The sequence below is a fragment of the Larus michahellis genome, chromosome 2 (assembly GCF_964199755.1).
Source record: "Larus michahellis chromosome 2, bLarMic1.1, whole genome shotgun sequence".
NCBI classification, from domain to species: domain Eukaryota; kingdom Metazoa; phylum Chordata; class Aves; order Charadriiformes; family Laridae; genus Larus; species Larus michahellis.
In genome coordinates, this window is record NC_133897.1 from 42,655,187 (window position 1) to 42,673,559 (window position 18,373).

At 47.4% G+C, this 18,373-nt stretch overlaps 2 protein-coding genes across 6 annotated transcripts; one reads left to right on the top strand and one right to left on the bottom strand.

Annotated features, from left to right (window-relative positions):
* Window positions 1-1,300: 1,300 nt before the first annotated feature.
* NKIRAS1 (NFKB inhibitor interacting Ras like 1) lies at window positions 1,301-13,354 on the bottom strand. Of its 2 annotated transcripts, XM_074575024.1 has the most exons (6): window positions 13,223-13,354; window positions 12,519-12,619; window positions 11,729-11,855; window positions 4,490-4,731; window positions 2,697-2,924; window positions 1,301-1,666 (listed from the first exon to the last, which is right to left on the bottom strand). In XM_074575024.1, the coding sequence occupies exons 3-5, from the start codon at window positions 11,820-11,822 to the stop codon at window positions 2,718-2,720; spliced, it is 543 nt and encodes a 180-aa protein (XP_074431125.1). In that variant the 5' UTR covers window positions 11,823-11,855; window positions 12,519-12,619; window positions 13,223-13,354; the 3' UTR covers window positions 1,301-1,666; window positions 2,697-2,717. The 2 variants fall into 2 exon arrangements, with proteins under 2 accessions (XP_074431125.1, XP_074431124.1); XM_074575023.1 differs by lacking the exon at window positions 2,697-2,924.
* Window positions 13,355-13,357: 3 nt separating this feature from the next.
* On the top strand, window positions 13,358-17,979 carry RPL15 (ribosomal protein L15). Of its 4 annotated transcripts, none has more exons than XM_074575025.1 (4): window positions 13,358-13,509; window positions 14,491-14,675; window positions 15,695-15,831; window positions 17,620-17,979. In XM_074575025.1, exons 2-4 carry the CDS (start codon window positions 14,504-14,506, stop codon window positions 17,923-17,925), a joined length of 615 nt encoding a protein of 204 aa, XP_074431126.1. In that variant the 5' UTR covers window positions 13,358-13,509; window positions 14,491-14,503; the 3' UTR covers window positions 17,926-17,979. The 4 variants fall into 4 exon arrangements, with proteins under 4 accessions (XP_074431126.1, XP_074431127.1, XP_074431128.1 ...); XM_074575026.1 differs by having other exon boundaries at window positions 13,423-13,509; window positions 14,494-14,675; XM_074575027.1 differs by lacking the exon at window positions 13,358-13,509 and adding an exon at window positions 14,200-14,358.
* The last annotated feature ends 394 nt before the right edge of the window (window positions 17,980-18,373 follow it).

Here is an 18,373-nt window from a genome sequence, read left to right on the forward strand (position 1 = left end):
GCGCTACCTCCTGCGTACAAAGCTGTTCCATATAATTCCTCAGTAAAATTATCACCTATGTGAATGGGACTGATTTGTACTGGACATGCTGGAACAAACGCAGCTACAGCTATGTTGTCCTTCAGGTCACAGTTAAATTAATGAGTGCTCTGAGAGCTTTTCTGGTTTGTCCAAATAAATCCTTGAGCTGAAAGCACTATTTTCCAGACTTTGCTGATAACCTTCATGTCGGGGTAGATCTAGAATCGTAGAATTGCCTAGGTTGGAAGGGACCTTTCAAATCGTCGAGTCCAATCATCAACCTAACACTGACAAAACCCACACTAAACCCTATCTCTATGCGCTATGTCTACCCGTCTTTTAAATAGCTCCAGGGATGATGCCTCAACCACTTCCCTGGGCAGCCTGTTCCAATGCTTAATAACCCTTTCAGTGAAGAATTTTTCCTAATATCAAGTCTAAACCTCCCATGCTGCAACTGGAGGCCATTCCCTCTTGTCCTATCACCTGTTACTTGGGAGAAGAGACCGACCCCCACCTGGCTACAGCCTCCTTTCAGGTTACTTGTAAGGGAGCGATAAGGTCTCCCCTCAGCCTCCTTTTCTCCAGGCTAAACATCCCCAGTTCCCTCAGCTGCTCCTCATAAGGCTCATGCTCTAGATCCTTCACCAGCTTCATTGCCCTTCTCTGGATACACTCTAGGACCTCAATGTCTTTTTTTGTGGTGAGGGGCCCAAAACTGGACACAGTACTCAAGGTGGGGCCTCACCTTGAGTTCACCATCTGTTCTGGTATCCCACGAGATTTAGGGGTTTTTTTCTTCTTCTTCTTTTTTTTTTTTTTTTTTTTTTCATTCTTTCTTCCAGACGCTAGCAGAACTTCAGCAGCTGAATCTGCTGGTAGTTGTTCCTCCTGCCCCAAACCCTGCTCCTGCAACAACACGCTGACCTCAGCCTCCTGTAGCATCAAAAAGCCCTGTGGCCCTTTTAAGGTCAAGGTAAAAGGACTGTTGCCAATTCAAACACATTCTCTCTCTCCACATTTAATGCTTTATTGCAGCTAGTACTGTTTGTGCCTAGTGCTATAGATCTGCAGGGGGGCTGCTTAACGCTAAGCTTGTTGATTTGTCCCTCAACACGGTTGTATCCAGGCATAGTCAATGCCCCTGACAGAGGTGTCCACCTGTCCCTCCCTCCTCCATAACCCTTGTTGCAAGATAACTCCTCTCGATAAGTGCTTTTTAAGGCTTCTACCATCAGTGACTTTTTCAAGCCAAGCCTGTGAGAAGGAAGGATACATCTTAGCCATAAGCTTGCTGATTTTATTGCTGAATGAGATTATTGCTTTAAGTGAAACTGTGAGAAGCAAATGGCACGGAAAGGACTTCTGTTGTGACCTGGCCAGCAGCAGACAATACTAAGGTAACTTAGTTATCGCAGTTATTCCCTTTGCTCTTCCTTCCAGGCAAGGGAAATGTTGATTTGTTCTGGGACTGGGAGAGTTTGCTCGCTAAGAAGGTGAAGGGCTCAAGCAGTGTTTTTCGATCTGTCACAGTCACTTCCCACAGTCTCACTTTCTCGGCCCTTGCCCATTGCTGTGCTGCTTCGGTTTCCACTTGCCTTTGATCCAGGAGGTCAGTTTTGTTTCCCAAGACAATGACTGTTACCTACAAGCAAAACGAAAGGGTGAGCTTTACACAAAAAAGCATCCACCACTCGCCATGTTTTTAAACAGCAGGCAAGTAGCAACACAGTTCAGACCTGTTCTTTAACTTCGTACTGGCACAAGGTAAGCTGCGTGGAGTTTGGAAGATCGGGGTCTGGGATTTGAATTAGCCTCATCTACTTGTGGGCTGGGAGCTGGTTTTAATCATAGGATATGCAGGACTTCCCCTTTTCTCCTGGATTGCTTAGAGGGAAACAATAACCAAGACTGCCAAAGTTAAACAGCCTTATTCTCCGTTTACTTTGCAATTGAGCTGCCCTAGACAAATGATAAGAGCGTGACATCCGAGTAGGTCAGAGCCACGGACGCTTGAGAGGTGAAAAAAATGCATGGCAGCGGAGAAAGCCTGGACCCCCCAGCTGTGGATTTTGCCCGGCTTGGTTTTTTTCTCCCCAAGCCCCAGCCCACAATATAACTAAAGCCTACCCTGCCACAAGGGCTGCTGCCGGGCAGGCTGGGCTACCGAGCCCCTCTGCCAGCCCAGGGGCTGCCCGCTCCTCCGTGCAGGCGGAGCCACTAGAGGGATCTCGGCGGACAGTCCTCTGTCGCTGGAAGGGTCAGGTAAGCACCGGCACCGTCCCCTCGGAAGCCCTTTCAAGAGCAGCTGGTTAGCCAGCCGGGGCAGCGCAGCCGCAGCAAGTCGGACCCTTCGTTGTGAGGGTCCATCGAGTGACTTCTGTATCACCCAGACAGCCCAGTGTGGCTGAGGTCAGTGGCCTCCCCGGCACTTCAGTTCTAGGAGGTGCTGAAGGTAGTGCTGGCCGCTTAAAGTTACTTCTCTTGCTTATTTTTAGTTAACCATTTTCTAAAAATGTTTTACCAGCATCAGCTCTTAGGGGAAACCATGCTAATATTTATAGTTCGAAGCCCTTAGTCGAAATCCGGTCTCATCTCTATGCTAGTGGTTTGACAAAGATCAAGCGATAAAGTCCTCTTTTGCTGATGATTTGGGGTTTTTGCTGTGGCCACACCTGCTTGCTCTTTCCGGTTCATCAGACTAACTCCGGGATGTCTTCTGTTTCTTTCCAGCTAGAGATGTTTCTCCTGTTCATGTGAGGTCTGAGGCTTCCTTTCTTTTCTATAGCAGCCCAGGCTGTTTGGAAAAATGTTTTTTCCCCTCTGCGAAGTCTTTGAAAGAAGCTATAATCTTCATATGCATTTACCGCATGCTCCAACTGAATTTTACCTATGGTTAAGCTCTGTCAGTACGAGAGAACACAACCTCTATTTAGTACAAAATTTGGCCAGGCTTTAAGGTGCGTGCTGGAGAGCCCCCAGAGCCAGCAGAGGCAAGGAACCAGCCACCAGTGCTTTCCATCATCCGCCACACAACGGGGGACTGTGCCGCTCGACAAGGTGAAGTTCTGCCAGCTCAGAAACACCATGTGTGGAGGTACATCCCTAATTCAGCTCAGGATGCATTCTAGCAGAGCCCAAACTTTAAGTCCGCTGATGCTACCTTAAGGTAGGACTCCTGATCTCACCTTCTATGCTTCAAAGCCTATTTTACATGGACTAGAAATCACAGGAATAAAACTAATTTATCCAGCTTATTGTGGGCACCACTCTTTCGACTATGTTACCCTCAGTCCTAAGATCACAACATTAAGGTCTCCCTGTTTTCTAAAACACCTGCATGCAATGAGAAAGGAAGAGCTCTGGTGGGTCACAGAAGAGAGGGACACAGATCCCGTTGGGGCTGTGACTCCCTCTCCTCATTACAACCTGATGTAAAGTAACAAACCGGGGGCCCCACAAAACACAGCGCCTGGCAAAAACTTCCTGCTCGTCCACCTTTCCTTGCCCTGCAGGGGAGTTATGATTGACTCCCGTATCCCTGATATACGTGACAGTCTGCAGCTCACACCAGCCCTCCCAGCTAACATACCTCTCTTGTGACTGCACGGGCTGTTGCTGTCAGGCTTGGAGCCTGCCTTCCTCCACCACCCTGTGTGCTGTCAGTACTAAACGAGTTACATTTTTGGAAAGTCTCTCCCTACCATTATCCAATTAATTCTTCATGCCCCTCCCCCCCCCCCCCTTTTTTTTTTTTAACAGCATAAACCAGACATTGGGAAAGCTGTAGGCTAAAGACGTTTAACAGGGAAAACTACTCGAGAATATAAAGGTACTGTAGGAAAAGCCACAATGCTAATGCCACATGCAAGTTATATTTGTTTAGCTAAGCTGGAACACTGTCAGCTGAAAACACTAGCTGCTTTCTAAGGGAAAATAGAGCAGTCATTTCACACAATTGAATTGATTCAATATGGTTGTTAAAATACATTAAAGCTGCTTTGCCAATTGACTAATGTCTGGGAGACCCATTGTCAATTACACTAGTTTGTAAGCCATCAAGTACATGAATACAAAACAAACAAAGATAATGCCCTTCGTTATATTATTCTATGCACTTGACTTCCCGTGTACAATATCTAAAAAAACATATGAACTGCACTGCTGTAGACCATATGTTTTATTAGTCGTAAGTGTCCTGGCTGGTGCATTCAGCTAACTGAATTTTAGCTGTAGTAGAGGAAGCGAGGAGGGAAAAAACCCCCACGTTCTTTTGCATGACCTGCGTGGCGTGTGAATGAGCCTTCCCCAGCACGAGAAATCCTCCTTTTGCTGGATTGCCCAAGGCTGTGGGTACATTTGTTTTCCTTTGTGTGCGTTTTACATAAGCAAAATCTATGCTTTGCAACCTTAACTTCCTACCACTGATACAGCGATAAACTAAGCGGTTAAGGCGCCACGCATTTACCTCCTTTTTGTCTCTGAAGACGTCAATCTCCTTTTTGAGCAGTTCAACTCTTTGAAAAGCTTCGAGGCTGGTCACTGCGTACACGAGAACGAAGCCATCAGCGACAGAGAAATAGTGTTTTGGCAATTCTACGCCCTCCTGCAGACCCCTGGTGTCATAAAGCCGTAACTGTTCCTTCACGCCTCGGTCTGTCTCCACCGACGCCAAATATACATCTTCCACTGTGGCAGCCTCTTCTAACCCTGTTTTAAAACAAGCGGGAAAGTTCAGCTGGTGTAAGTACGGCACCGCTATAAGAATTATTTGCAGTACAGCAGAATTTTACCCCACAACAGCTTTCAATGCATGTTTCCCAGAGTGACTTGACCTGGGCTCGACCTTGCCTGACATTCCCACGAAGGGCTGTATTGATAGATCACCCCACCAGCTCTTTACAATAGCGACACTGTGTAAATACAACCCTCTAATATATGAGCACATGATTATGCCTGGAAAATTAATCTATACAACATGCTCGTTCAGGATAGGATAAGATACATGGCTCTTCCTCCAGGTTTCCCAAACTCCAGCCACCCAGTGTACCAGTTCTGTGCCAAACATGCTGCAAAGGGGCCTGCCCAAACATACCCTTTTGGAAGAACAGCCAAGGAACACCAGAAAATCAAGTACTAACATCTTGAGCCTACTTCTTTGTTTCATACCGAGCTGGATCACACGGCAGAAGCAGGAGCCAAAGGAATAATTCTGGAAATGAATGTGTATTGGTGGTACAACCAACCAACAAGTGAAATCAAGCCAGAAAGAGAAGGGGATGTTTGCATGCAAGCAAAGTTGTATGCTATATTTACTCAAATACACAGTGAGCTTTCTCCATCCCTTAGGGATTTAAAATGACTCAGATTTGCTAATAGGAGCAAGCTCATTTACTCCAAGGTAAAAGCATGCACAAGCTAACAAGCTTTTATATATATATATATATATCACCTGCTCTATGGTAACTGTCTGCCTACTGGCTCTCCTTCCTTTCTCTCCCCATGGTAAATGTGAGGTAACTCAAGGCAGCTTATTTTGAACAAATTAAAATGATTTTTTCCAAGCCAAACCTCACCTTACCTTTGTATTCCCCCTGGGTGCAGGTGTATAAGGTTACGGGTCCCAACAAACTATGTCTAGTGTAGCTGGGCCACTTTCAGAGTTGGTTTTAAGTATTCCTGTAAACCCTCTGCAATCCATGTTTTTGCCTCTACTGCTGTCTTATACACACAAATTGTTTGCTGTTGCAGGGCTACGATGGTAAGTCCCGCGCTACTCTCTTTGTCTGCCAAAAAGGGACCATATTAGTGCATTGTTTAAGAAAACATGAGGGATTATCTGGCCTGTGAAAATACGGGTTTTGCTGTATTCAATGACACTATTCAAAATACTCCACACTGACAAACAAGCTAAAGCATTCCACCCACGCTGACGGTTTCCCATGATGTATGCAGCATTCCTGCACAGGAAAGTGGCACAGGCTGTTCTTTTTGCCCCTCTCTGTGCAGCCTTCACAGATCAAACTCTTATTAGGTTTGCATCAAATTAATTTATCTCACCTCCAAATATAGTCACGCTAACATGCGGGAGCAAAACTAAGAGCAGAAGGACAAAACAAAGCTTAATAAAAAAAAAAAAGGAAGCAGGAACGCATTCCGAGTGGTTGGAGAATGTGTTACAAGGGCATTTTTAAAGACCGAGGTAGGTAACAGAACCCTTTTTGAACATAGCACTGTATTTTTCCTTGCTCTGCCTCATTGCAGACACGTCAAGGAAATATCTAACATCAGTAAATACTACTTTGGCAAGAAGCAGTGAACCATAAGTACCTAAGTTTTCTTTTTAGAAAACAACGAATAATGTTGTACAGGTTCTTACCATCTAAATGCTGCACTGTAATTCAACAGTCTTTAATATATCCACATTCTCCTGTGACAGTCTCTTCCTAATGGCATTAAAAGTAGCAGTGAAAATTGTGTCTTTTAACTTCCTACTTGAAATCGAGGAGGAAAAATTAAGACCTGGCTCTTAAGTCAGCAGAATAGGGCAACAAATTTTGATGTGAAAGGCAGGGGGGAGGGATGACTTTGGAGGGAGCTGGTATTTATGTATCAGTATCAGATTCCAGAGGTGAAATTCCACCTATGTACAATGGGGGAGGGAGTATATGCAAGTAGATTCTTAAGCAAACACAGTTTTTAGACGAACCTGTGTCACCTTATTCTAGGCCCTGCTTCTAAAGCCCAGACCGCGTGCTAGCCACATCTTGCTGACGGCAAAATTTATGCTTCTTGTTAGTACCATCCCATTTAAACACTTTCCCGGTCTCCATTCAAACGCGTGCCGGGCAAGACATTGTACGAGGGGCAAAACTAGCCAGGAAAGCCCAGTGTCCTAGGAGGGTGTCTGGCACCATCCCATCCTCCCTGTCACGAGGACCCCAGTTCTCCTTTCCATCCCTGGCATCCCCAGGCATCCTCCCACCTTCGCTCCCTGGGTGGGGAAGGGCACTTGTGCTGGGGAGTTACCACCCTGCAGATCGCTGCCAGCTCAAGTAGGTTTTCCTTGGAGGAGATCATTATCGTGGGACTTTTCTCTCTTTCCTGCAGCCAGTTTTTTTTCTAAATTTACAGAAACATATTTTGAGATACCTACTGCTGTGACACAGATGCACGGGCAGATGGAACCAGCTTTCAGGTTCAGAAGCTATGGGGAGAAAGGGGAACTAACAAGACAGCGAACAATCTCGCGGTTTCTTTGGAAACTAAAGATGAAAAAAAAGCTAGGGAGGGAAAGGAGGGATAGACAGGAGATTGATGCCATTCTCTAGTGCCTACTTAGCTGGTGCGAGTCTTGGGAGACACAGAAAGGTCTTCATCTGTGTTACCAACTGCTGCCACAGAGTAACTGCCAGGGGAAACCTCAGTCATAAATTGGATGGTGTTTCAACCCCTGGTGGTTTCCCAGTGAGGAAAAGAAAAGGCTCAATATACCAATGAATACTGCACACTCAGGCTAGGCAAGGCAGAGATATTGCAAATACCAAAATATAGCAAAATTTCAAGATGGATGGAATTTCAGAAGTTCCCCAGTGACTCTTGAACATAAACACAGTACGAATTTTGTGTCTTATGGAGTACTTTTGAAGACCTCCTATGTAATCTCCCCTTCCCTCTTTCCAGCAGGAATTTAGCAAAGAGACCCTAAAGCCTCCTATTTCCTTGTGTTTGTAAACTGCAGGATAACAGGCTTTTCTTACTCAGATCTCAAATGACAGTGTGTCAGAGGACTCCTGAATCAGAGAAGAGCTGGACAGGCCTCAACAGGAGCTGGTCTATTTAGATTTAGCTGCTAGTTAAGTACGGGTTCCACCAATCAGTAGCCACAGTTGTGACCCTCAGTTGCAAACATTCAGCTCCTTTTTCATCTATTTCTAAAATGCGAAGCTGACTGCAGCTCTATCAGGAGGTAGTTTTGATTTAAGAAACAGAGATGTAAGAAAGCATAATTTGGTTAATTAGCCTCCTCATCTTTGGAGCCGCGAAAGCCAAAACCCCAAATCCCTCCAGCTGAGACCGAGAGAGGTAAATTCTCTTGTTATGGGTTCTACTACAGTAATATATGGTGTGTTCATTCGTAGCTAGTAAGATGATTTGAAGTAGCTGCTTATGATTAACCTGACCATACCAGCTGTTTACACAGCCAGGAGGCAAAGATAAGGAAAATCGTGTTTTCTACAGGAAGAGTTCTCATCTCCTCCTGTCGAGCTGATAAGCTTTACCATAGGTTGAAGAGCCAGGGATATTTTAAAGGCAGAAGGAAGACTCCTTTCTGCCTGCTCGGTGTCACTGAACAAGGACACTGTTCAAGGAAAAATACCTATCCTCTTTACAGACGTGTCCCATGCCAAAGTTAAGCCGGCAACTCTCCTGTTAGCGCTCTCAAGAGAGCTCAGGCCAAGCGGTGCCAGGTACCACAGGTATTTAGTGGGACGATCTTCTGTTGCTGGTCAAGGACCCATTTCATGACCGAGGAGAAAAGACTGGCACCTCTTTCTTCAGGAGCGCAAGAGAAGTTGGAAGATTTGGACAAACACAACACCAACGCCACAAAGAGATAGTCAGTCCCAGGTACCAGGCAACTGTATCCGTATGTGCAAGCCTTAGCAACTATTTGGCCTGACCTATGGCAATATAGTCCCTATGTGACTCAAAGCTAAATCTGCACTCATTTCGAACACCTCCTTCCAGGTTGCGTCTGATTCCTTGTATCGGTTTAGCCAGAGAGGCTGCCGTGAAATACACAGTTTACACGTCTCAGAAAACACCTCTTATCTTTTTGCCTTCTCCTTTCTCGCCCTCGGGCCCAAGGCAAACAGCCCCTCTTGCAGTTTTAAAGCCAAGCACAAAGCCCAGTACCACACATTGTTGCTCACATGCTCCAGGGACAGAGATATTCCTTTTTTTGGGGGTATTCCTCCCTCCTGAGTACTTTTTCCTCTTTGACCTCAAGCAATCTCAGTGCCTTTGACCACGTAAGCAATGGCAGCACTTAGGCATCTTCATCCGTGACAAGCCAGGGAGAGCTGAAGGTGCACAATTTTCTAGGAAAAGCAACGCAGTGCAACTGAGTTTAGAGCACCATCACCAAGCACACAGCCGGGAGCATGGACTCAGAGCCAAGGGCTTTATATAGCAGTGTGAAACCTCCAAGGACACTAGTCACTTCGCTGGTAGCAGCAGCGCCACCACTCCTCTTTACAGGAAAGTCAACAGGAGGCACATGAGCACTGACATAGACTCACAGCTGATTTACAGCCAGGAGGAGACCTCCATGTCAGTGGCTGGGACACCTTGGAGGATGGCACCAGGCCTTGTGTTCTGAGCCCACTCATCACTGGGAGGTGGATGTGGATGCCGTCAGGAGTGGAGAAGTATCTGTGGGTTGGCTCGGCAGTCCTCCCCATGGCTCCCCGGCTCTGGGACTGGCCGCAGAGCTGCTCTGACGTCAGTCAGGAAGCACAGGTTTTGAAACAGCTTGTGTCCATGTTGCCATGCCCAGTGAGCTGCCTTGCTGGTTGGCTCTGAACAGACAGGCTTTCAGCAAACACACTAGCCCTTTTTGCCTCCTGCCAAAAAGGCCAGCGGCCAAGATGTACATGTCAGCTTTCTGGAGCTCGCAAGCTTTAGGAAATGAGGATTGAGATTCAGCGATCATGTTTTAAGCGTGGAGGGGACGCCCCTGCAATGGTAGCACCAGCAGCGGGTCTCTGCAGTTTAAAGCCACTCAGCTGAGGAGCAATCAAGGACTCACCAGTCCTCAAACTCTGTCCTTGCCCAGTGAGACCCTCACAGTGGTGTCCTGCCTCCACAGTCTGAGGGTCAAATCAACACAGATTGGTGCAGTAGCTAGAGATCTTCCAGGAACTGTTTTCACCATACTTCAGGCACCCTCTGCCAGAACTGCCCGTGGGCTGAGGAGGAGGCAGGGAGGATGGTGGCCACTCAGCGGGACTGCCAGAAACACCAACGTATCAGTCCATCCCCCAAAATGTGCCTGATGGCACACGTGGGTGATATCAAAAGCACTGGGCCGTGGCCGCCCATCCCTTGGGGCTGCAGTGGCTCCATACGAGCTCTCTCCTGACTCTGATCTTGGCTCTGCTACGTGCCTCTTTCTCCAAACATCTCGGGAATAAGATGTGACCAAAATCATAAAAAGCGGGAAGCTACCTTCTTCCTTCTCCCCTTGCATCCCCTCCTCCACTATCAGCTGCTCCCTCCCTTGCTGTTAACTCTGACAAATAAGAGCAGAGCTGCGGGAAAGGAAAACACATCTCTTTGAGAGGGGAGGGGGAAAATCTGTGTTGCGCAATGGCTGAGCTGGAGCTGAGCGTTCGGGAGCGACCGAGGGACAGCCGCAGCTAAACCCCAGGCACGAGGCCTCCCTCCGGTTATGTCAGCCAGTATCCATGACGTTGTATAATCATGTACACGGCTGGTTCCATAAATAGCTCCTCTGATCAGCAACACCCGAATATCCTTCCTGCCTGGGTCGCTAATAGGAGCTGGGGGCAGGAAGTAATGCGAGGCAATACGATTTAAGCAACGTGGCCTCGCTCATGCCACTGGGGTGCCTCTGAGAATCGCCAAGCGCAGAGGAGAGGCAGGGAAAAATGGGAAAAACCTTCAGCCTGCAGGTTTTGCAACCTTCACGCTGAAAAGCTACATGGGGCTACGTGCACGGGGCTCAGTAGGATGCTGGAAACAGATGTTGCTGCAATGTTAGAGGAAATCCTCCTGTTAAACAAGGGTATTAGCACGCAGTTCTGTATCACGCTTTGCCAGCAAATTCCTCCCATCCACACATTTTAAAGGCACAGTGCCTGCAAAGCACCGTTCTAGAAATCCTAGCGTTTATCCAATCACTTACCCCAACATTTAATTTACCAGCCCAAGAAAAAGATGCAAACGGACTAGACACCTTCTGTCAAAGCCCCGAGATTCACCTCTGGTGCCACCCCTTGTTTCTGGGTGAGGTGGGAATAACTCGTCAGCCTGCTGGTCGTTGCCCTTCCTCTCAAAGCCAAGTCATGTGGAAACAGAGGGAAACAAGCCGGCTTTGCCTTCGTTCCCTTTCTTTTGTGCGCAGCAAGTCTCAGACATCCCGTGCTCCTCTCTCAAGTCCGTTTTCCACGGGAGGATTTCTTTGAGAGCTGAGAAGCTTGGCCCTTGAAGTTGAGCACGGAATGTGGGACCTAAAGCAGAGCTGTTTTTCTTTTCAGCACTTTGATTAAATATTAGCCAAACGCAAGCAAAATAAAGCTTTAAGAAGACGGAACAGAAGTCTAAGCAGTCTCTCCACTCATCATGTGATATCTATTTATTTTTCAGCCATTTACAGTATCTTTCAGGGAACGAGGTATTATGTAAATAGGCAGCAAACACGTCACCTGTTTTCTGTGTCTGTGTCTTTTTAACCATTCATGTATTTTATAAGTGGGGACATCATGGAAAGGGTTCTTCTCCAAGCCTCTTTTAAAAATCAGTAAGCAAGGGACTACAAACTGCCCAGAGATGCAACAAAACCACATTAATTTCCTCCTTCACCTCTGTGCAGTTACTGCTTTTTGGGGGCCCACACAGAACAAGATTCTGGAAAAGGAAACAAGACACACACCCCCCTCCAAAAGTAAAAATATCTCACCAACAGTATGCTTTCCATAGAGAAGCTGCTCCAAAATCGCAGTCTTTCCCACTGAGGCCATTCCACAAACCACCACCTTGTAGCCCTTTCCCATCTTTCCTGCGAGGGCAGCGTCAGCAGGGGATCCCTGTGCAGACACAGGAGTTTGTTAGCCCGGCACGGTGGCAGAGCTCAGCACCAGACAGAAGCAAAGCCCCCGAAAAGCGAGAGGCAAAACGCAAAGCAGTGGGTGACGGGGAGGCACAGCTCCCTCCCAGGCGCTCGCCAGCAACTGATAGATATTTTTAGGACTAGAGGTTTCCTCCCACACCTTTTTTTAAGGTTTTAGGCTGCTGCCATGGGTGCTGGTGCTTGCCTGCAGCCTCAACACCCATCCCGTCAGGCTGGGAGAGGCTGTTTGCTGGTGCTGAGGTGTGTGAAGCCCTCTGGGGCAGGGGCTGTGCTTGTCGGTGTGTGTGCGTGCACCGCTCAGCTTGCATTACTGGGCTTCGTGTTTATTGCTGCGTGCCTGACAGTATCTGGCGGCATCAGGATGACTTCTGGGAACGCAACAAAACAGCTCTTCCTTCCATTTTATTTCATGCACAGAAAGTTTCTAGCTTTTACGGACTCAGAGCAAGAAAATAGGAGCGTTAAAGGCAGAAGCACAGGAAAGCAAATGCAAAAGCAGGTTTTTTCATCTGTTTTAAACGAGTTTAATGGGCGGGAGGCCTGCAGAAGCCAGGGGCAGCTCCCTCTGCAAGTGAGCTGCTGTTGGGAGCACTTTGCCACAGAGTCAGCCGGTGAGTACCTTTTGTAGGACCAGGAGGGGCTGGCCTTGTCCTGTTTCGATCCCAGTTTAACTGGTTAATGTCGGGGGGTGGGAGGGGATACGGTCCGCGAAGCAAGAATCTGAAAAACAGAAAGGTCACCCGGCAGCCGCAGCGGGGGGGATTTCCAGGCAGGGAAAAGCCCGATTCCCATTTTGATTCCCCGGCAGGGCCCGACACCTTCCGCAGCAGCACAGCAGGAGACAGAGAAGGGGACAAAAGGCCAGATGGGGGTGACACGAAAGCCTCCTCAGCATCTGGCCCCTTCCGGGCTCCGGCAAATTCCCTTCTGCGGGGATGGATGGGGGGTTGGGGGGGCACAGAAATGCTCGGGTAGGCAGGAGGGACGTGAGCGGGTCCAGATTTGGGGAACAACCTGCCGGTTACCGACAGCGACCGGGTAGAGCCAGGCCGCGGGCCCAGCACCGGCTGCTCACACTCAGCTCGGCGGGGACACCCGACCCCCCCCCGCCCCGCCCCGCCAGCCCCGCGGGGACTCCCCCAGGGCCTGCAGCACCGGGGACTCCCCCGCGCCAGCCAAGGGCACTGCGCTGCTCCCCCCGCCCCAGCACTGAACATGTTTTGGGGCTGTTTTTAGGGCTTTTGGGTTTTTTCCCAACGAACGCAGCTCCGCGCGCCACCGCGGCCGCCTCCCCCCCCGCCCCCTCCCAGCGCGAGCGCGCACCTGGGCTGCAGCTTTCCACAGCGCCCCATTGAGCCGCGCCGGCCTGCCGGGACGAGCCCCGCCCCCTGGCGCCCATTGGCCGGTTAATCCCCGCCTCCTTCCGCCCATTGGTGGACGCGGGGGCCTGGCCGCGGCGGGGCGGGGCGAGGAGGGCGACTGTGTTCCTTTTTTCCCCTCCCCAGAACTACATTTCCCATGAGGCGCCGGCACCGCCACCGGAAGCGCGGTGCCGCCGCAAGGGGTCGTGGGAAGGAGGCCTCTTCCTTTCCGGTGCTGGGCGCCATCAGGTGAGGGGCCTTCCGTGCTTGGCCTTTCCCGCGATCCGCGTCCATCCCGGGCCCGAGGCGGCCATCCGCCCGCCACCCCGCCGCCCCCGCCCGCCGGCAGCCCGGCGGGGTGGGACGGGGCCGCTCCTGTGTCCCGGGGCGAGGAGCGGGGCCCGGGAGGGCGGCGGGCCCTGGCGGGCTGGTGGGGGAGGCCCCACCGGCTGGCCCTCGTCGGGGCGGCCCGGCCGCCCGGGGTGTGGGGCGGGTAGGCAAGGGAGACGCTGGGTCGAACCCGGGGTTGCCCGGTGCGGGCGGGAGGCCGTGCACCGCGGCGTAGCGGGTGCGCGGTGATGACAGGCCGCGCCTCCTGGTTTGACGCTGGGTTTGCGGGTGGCTTGTGGCGCTTTATGCCATTATGGGGGTATGGAGAAGGGGTAGCTTGGGATGGTAAGAGCTGTGCCGTGGTTGGGCAGAGAGGGGTACAGAAAATCACGCTTAAACAGGGGTTTTTTTGGTGCAAATAAAATTAGTTTTTCTGATGGTGCTTTGGGTGGTGGCTCAGTGGAGTTCACTTACATCCGCTGCTCACTGCAGGTGTGTGAGAGCTCAGATGTTTTTAGAGATAATTAAACCCCATTAAAAATAAAGACCACACCGCTTACAGTCACATGCGTCTTTATAGATTAATATTTACAACTTGTTTCAGATGTTTGCTGTCGATTTTGGTAGTATCTGAGGTAAACATCTGAAAAATCCTCAGCTGAAGAGTGTAATACTTAAGCACATATGAAAAGAAAGAAGAGACTGGTACCTGCCATGTGTCCTGTTGGAGGCTGCCAGGTGTGAGCTGTATTACCTGATGCACCCATGGTATAAAGAGGCTTGAGAGCATCCCGTGTGTCAGTGGTGTTACATGTTTGGTTTTATGTGATGTCTCTCTTGGAAGCTGTGCAAATCAGGAATCATATTTGGTGCACTTTCTTCATTGTCCTCTCAATCCAGCAGGTAGACCAACATGGGTGCCTACAAGTACATCCAGGAGCTATGGAGGAAAAAGCAGTCGGATGTGATGCGGTTCCTCCTCCGCGTCCGCTGTTGGCAGTATCGCCAGCTGTCTGCCTTGCACCGAGCTCCCCGGCCCACCAGACCAGACAAAGCTCGCAGGCTGGGGTACAAGGCCAAGCAAGGTAATGAGACGTAGAGGTGAAGTCCATGTGCTTCGTGATGGAGCGATTGAGTTTTATGTCAGCTTCCTTCCTTAAGTAGAATAACAAAATCTGAAACCTAAATATTCCCCAAGAACCAGAATTGTCCTGCATGAAATTAACTTAATATTATAAATATGTTAAATTGGTAGCAGTGCTGACAACCCAAAGCCTTACTTCATGTAATTTTGAATTCACGCTATCTGTGGCCATTTTGGCAGATGGAGATCAAATGGGCTTTGGCTTTAGTTCTTGTGCTGTGTTACCACTGCAGAATTGACTGATGCTTTTAGTGTCCTAGGTTTGGTGGGTGTCCCTTCTCCACCCAGATTTTATCATGCGTTACTTTGGTTGTATACACGTGCTTGAGTAAGCAAGATGACGTAGTTGATGCTGTCATTAAAAAACAGTTACTGGTCAGTGAAAGAAACTTGAGGAAAGTGGCCATCCATCTACAACTTGGGCAAATCCTTGAAACGATGTGTTTGTTCACTATGAAAATATAAAGCTAAGAGTCCGCGCTTCTTTTACTGTTTGTGAAGTTTGTTTATTTTCCTCATTTTTCAGTGATCAGATTTCAGCAGGGTTCATGGGTGGCTTGTGCTTCAGTGCTTTATGAATGCCACTATCAGAATACGGGATTTTAGTTTTGGGGTGGTTGTTTCATTGTGTGTTTCAAGGTGGGGAGGGTTTTTTTTGTTACAACGTAGCTGTAGCTGTTCTTAGTGTATTTTGAACTGCATAGTGGAAAGGTGACACAAACTCTGGTTTGGAAGTAAAAAATAGTTGCTTCCCTTACTCAGTTTTAATGGAAATAATAAAAACATCTTGTGCTAGCCACCTCCAGTTGTAGGTTTGGGTGAAGATTGGTATAATGACCTAATTTTCATGTGAAGCTTTTGGGGTTGGAAATGCAGTGCGGGCAGCAAACTTGCCTGGCTGTGATTTGCACTTGCTACACTACAGAATTTTTCTAGTTCCTAAGTCACCATTTCTTTTAGGTTACGTTATCTACCGTGTCCGTGTTCGCCGTGGTGGTCGTAAACGCCCAGTCCCGAAAGGTGCAACCTATGGTAAACCTGTGCATCATGGTGTTAACCAGCTGAAGTTTGCCCGGAGTCTTCAGTCTGTAGCAGAGGTGACTATTTTGGTTATTGCTCAGAAATGTGACAGTAGGAAGGTCTTATTTAGTCTGTAAGAGCTGAAAATGCTCAGAGACAAAAAAAACCCCAAACAACCATTTTATTAATGTGTTGGGAGTAAAAGACCATGAATACCGATGGCAGGAGAGCACCAGAATGTCTTGAAAAGCTATATTGAGACAAATGAAAAAACTATTCAGACTTTACAAATGGAGCCTGGGGAAAGTGCTACTTACATGGTTTATTGGAAGTTCATAGCGTATACTTATTTGTAATGAAAAATAGACATACAGCTAGTATAAGCCCCAGTAAAATAAAGGGTTAGGCATGAGAAATAAAAATACTCAAAACAGAAACTTTTATTTGGTGAAATCTTTTAAGTTTCATAGTGTCACAGTGGTAGCATTGAGGAGGTGTAGTTCTCATCTTTAGGAAAAAAACAACCTCTTTCAGTGAGTTAGAATTAGTACTAGTCTGAACTCTCAAAAAGAGACATTGTAAAAGAATGGAGACTGCCTTCAGCAAGTTGCATATGGCGGGGTTTTTTTTTTTTAAAGGGAAAAAAAATTAAATGGGACACGCTAATTTTAAAGAAATACAGATTGTGAGTTCAAGTTAAAAATGCAGTTCTGTGTTTTCAGTGCTCATAGCATGTTCTTCATGTATGCTATTCCCCCGTAACTGATGGCTAATCACATGCTCGCTTGTGGTGGCAGCTTATGGAAAAGCTTGTTTGCTCTCATTTACAGTATGCAATTTTCTGAGTGTGACTTGCTCTTTCCTGGAAGACTTATATTTTGCAGATAGAAAAGTTATAGAGATATAAAACCTGGATTGTAGCTGCCATCCCCGCATACAAGCTGGTTGAGGGTGGTTGATGTTTTAATGTTTAATATGTGTTGCTCTCGCATAACTAGAATAAAACAAGGACTTGAAGGAATTTTATTATATATGCAGAAAACAGTCAAGTGCTGTTTAGTGGAAGGCTGTAGTAGTAGGTAGGGTTCATGTTGGGATAGAAGATGGGTGGGCTCCATTGGTTTGTACTTTCCCATGTACGATAAAGTCCTAAGATTAAACACACATTTAGTGTTTTAAATAAGGAATATTCTTGACAGGAGAGGCAGATGGAGTTGCATAATTTATATTTTCTACTTTGTTTTCTAAACTAAGACTGCTTCTTTCCAACCACAAATGAGGGTAGGAACAGAAAGCATTTATACCAGCAGTGGAACAAAGACTTGTTACATCAGCTGTTTCTTTTCTCCTATGAGTACAGGCTTATTCTCTGCAGAAATGTCTTTTTCCGATGTAGCTTTGGATGTGCAAATTGATCACTCTTTCATAACTTCCCACAAAAGATTTTTCTGTGTCCCCAAGTAAACTTGTGCTCTGTGTGTTCGTCTTCACATTAAAGTTATTTTTAACTTTGTGTATTTATTTATTGGGTGCTTCTGTGTACAGAGTAGTTCGTTCTTTTGTCAAGCAAGCACCTTCCTCCTTCCATTCTTTAAAACCTGTTTCATGTAAGAATCCAAGCAGCCTTTTTCTTACTTTTTTTTAATTTTTTTTTTTAATACAGCATTCCTTTCAGTTACTACTTTTTCTTGTGTCTTTGCAACTGGAAGGGGAACAGTTCTTTTAGGAAGAGAAGGTTTCTCAGGGAAAATTGAAGTTTCTAGCACCTACAAAATTTTAGGTTTGAGTTACCCATATCTTTCTGCATGAAGGGTGCCCTGCATCCATAACTTTACAGCCTTTTGCATTTTTTTTTCCCCCTCTAGGAACGTGCTGGCCGTCACTGTGGGGCTCTGAGAGTCTTGAACTCGTATTGGGTGGGTGAAGATTCCACTTACAAGTTTTTTGAAGTGATCCTGATTGATCCCTTCCATAAGACCATCAGGCGCAACCCTGATACCCAATGGATCACCAAGCCAGTTCACAAGCACAGAGAGATGCGCGGGCTGACATCGGCCGGGCGGAAGAGTCGTGGTCTTGGCAAGGGCCACAAATTCCACCACACCATTGGTGGCTCACGTCGTGCTGCCTGGAGAAGACGCAATACCCTGCAGCTGCACCGTTACCGTTAATTCTTGTAAATGTAACGATCTAATAAAGCTGATGCGGATTGTTGAATTTAACAAGTGCTTCTGCTGCTTCTTGGTTTATGCGGAGAAGTGTAGAATTCGCCAGGACTTCAGTTGTTTCCATGTTTTTGAAAATGTAATTTGATATTTGTGAAGATTGTAGGCCCTGAGCGGAGAGTTCTGTGATGGGTTTCACTTTTGATAAGACTAAAAAGACATGTGCAGTGTGAATTGAAAGTTAATGGCTCGTCCATGTTTTTTTTTTCTGTCGGTCTGGGTATGCTTCTTCACTGTCTGTAGGTCAGGGTCTTGTCCTGGGCTTAGACTGAAGGCCAGCTTTGATCTTGTGCAATGAGATGTAAACTGAAAGTGCTAGTTTTATTTTTTTTTTTATAGGCAATTAAATACTAATGGCAATTTTAGTTTTCAAGTTCTGTTTGTTTGTAATGTC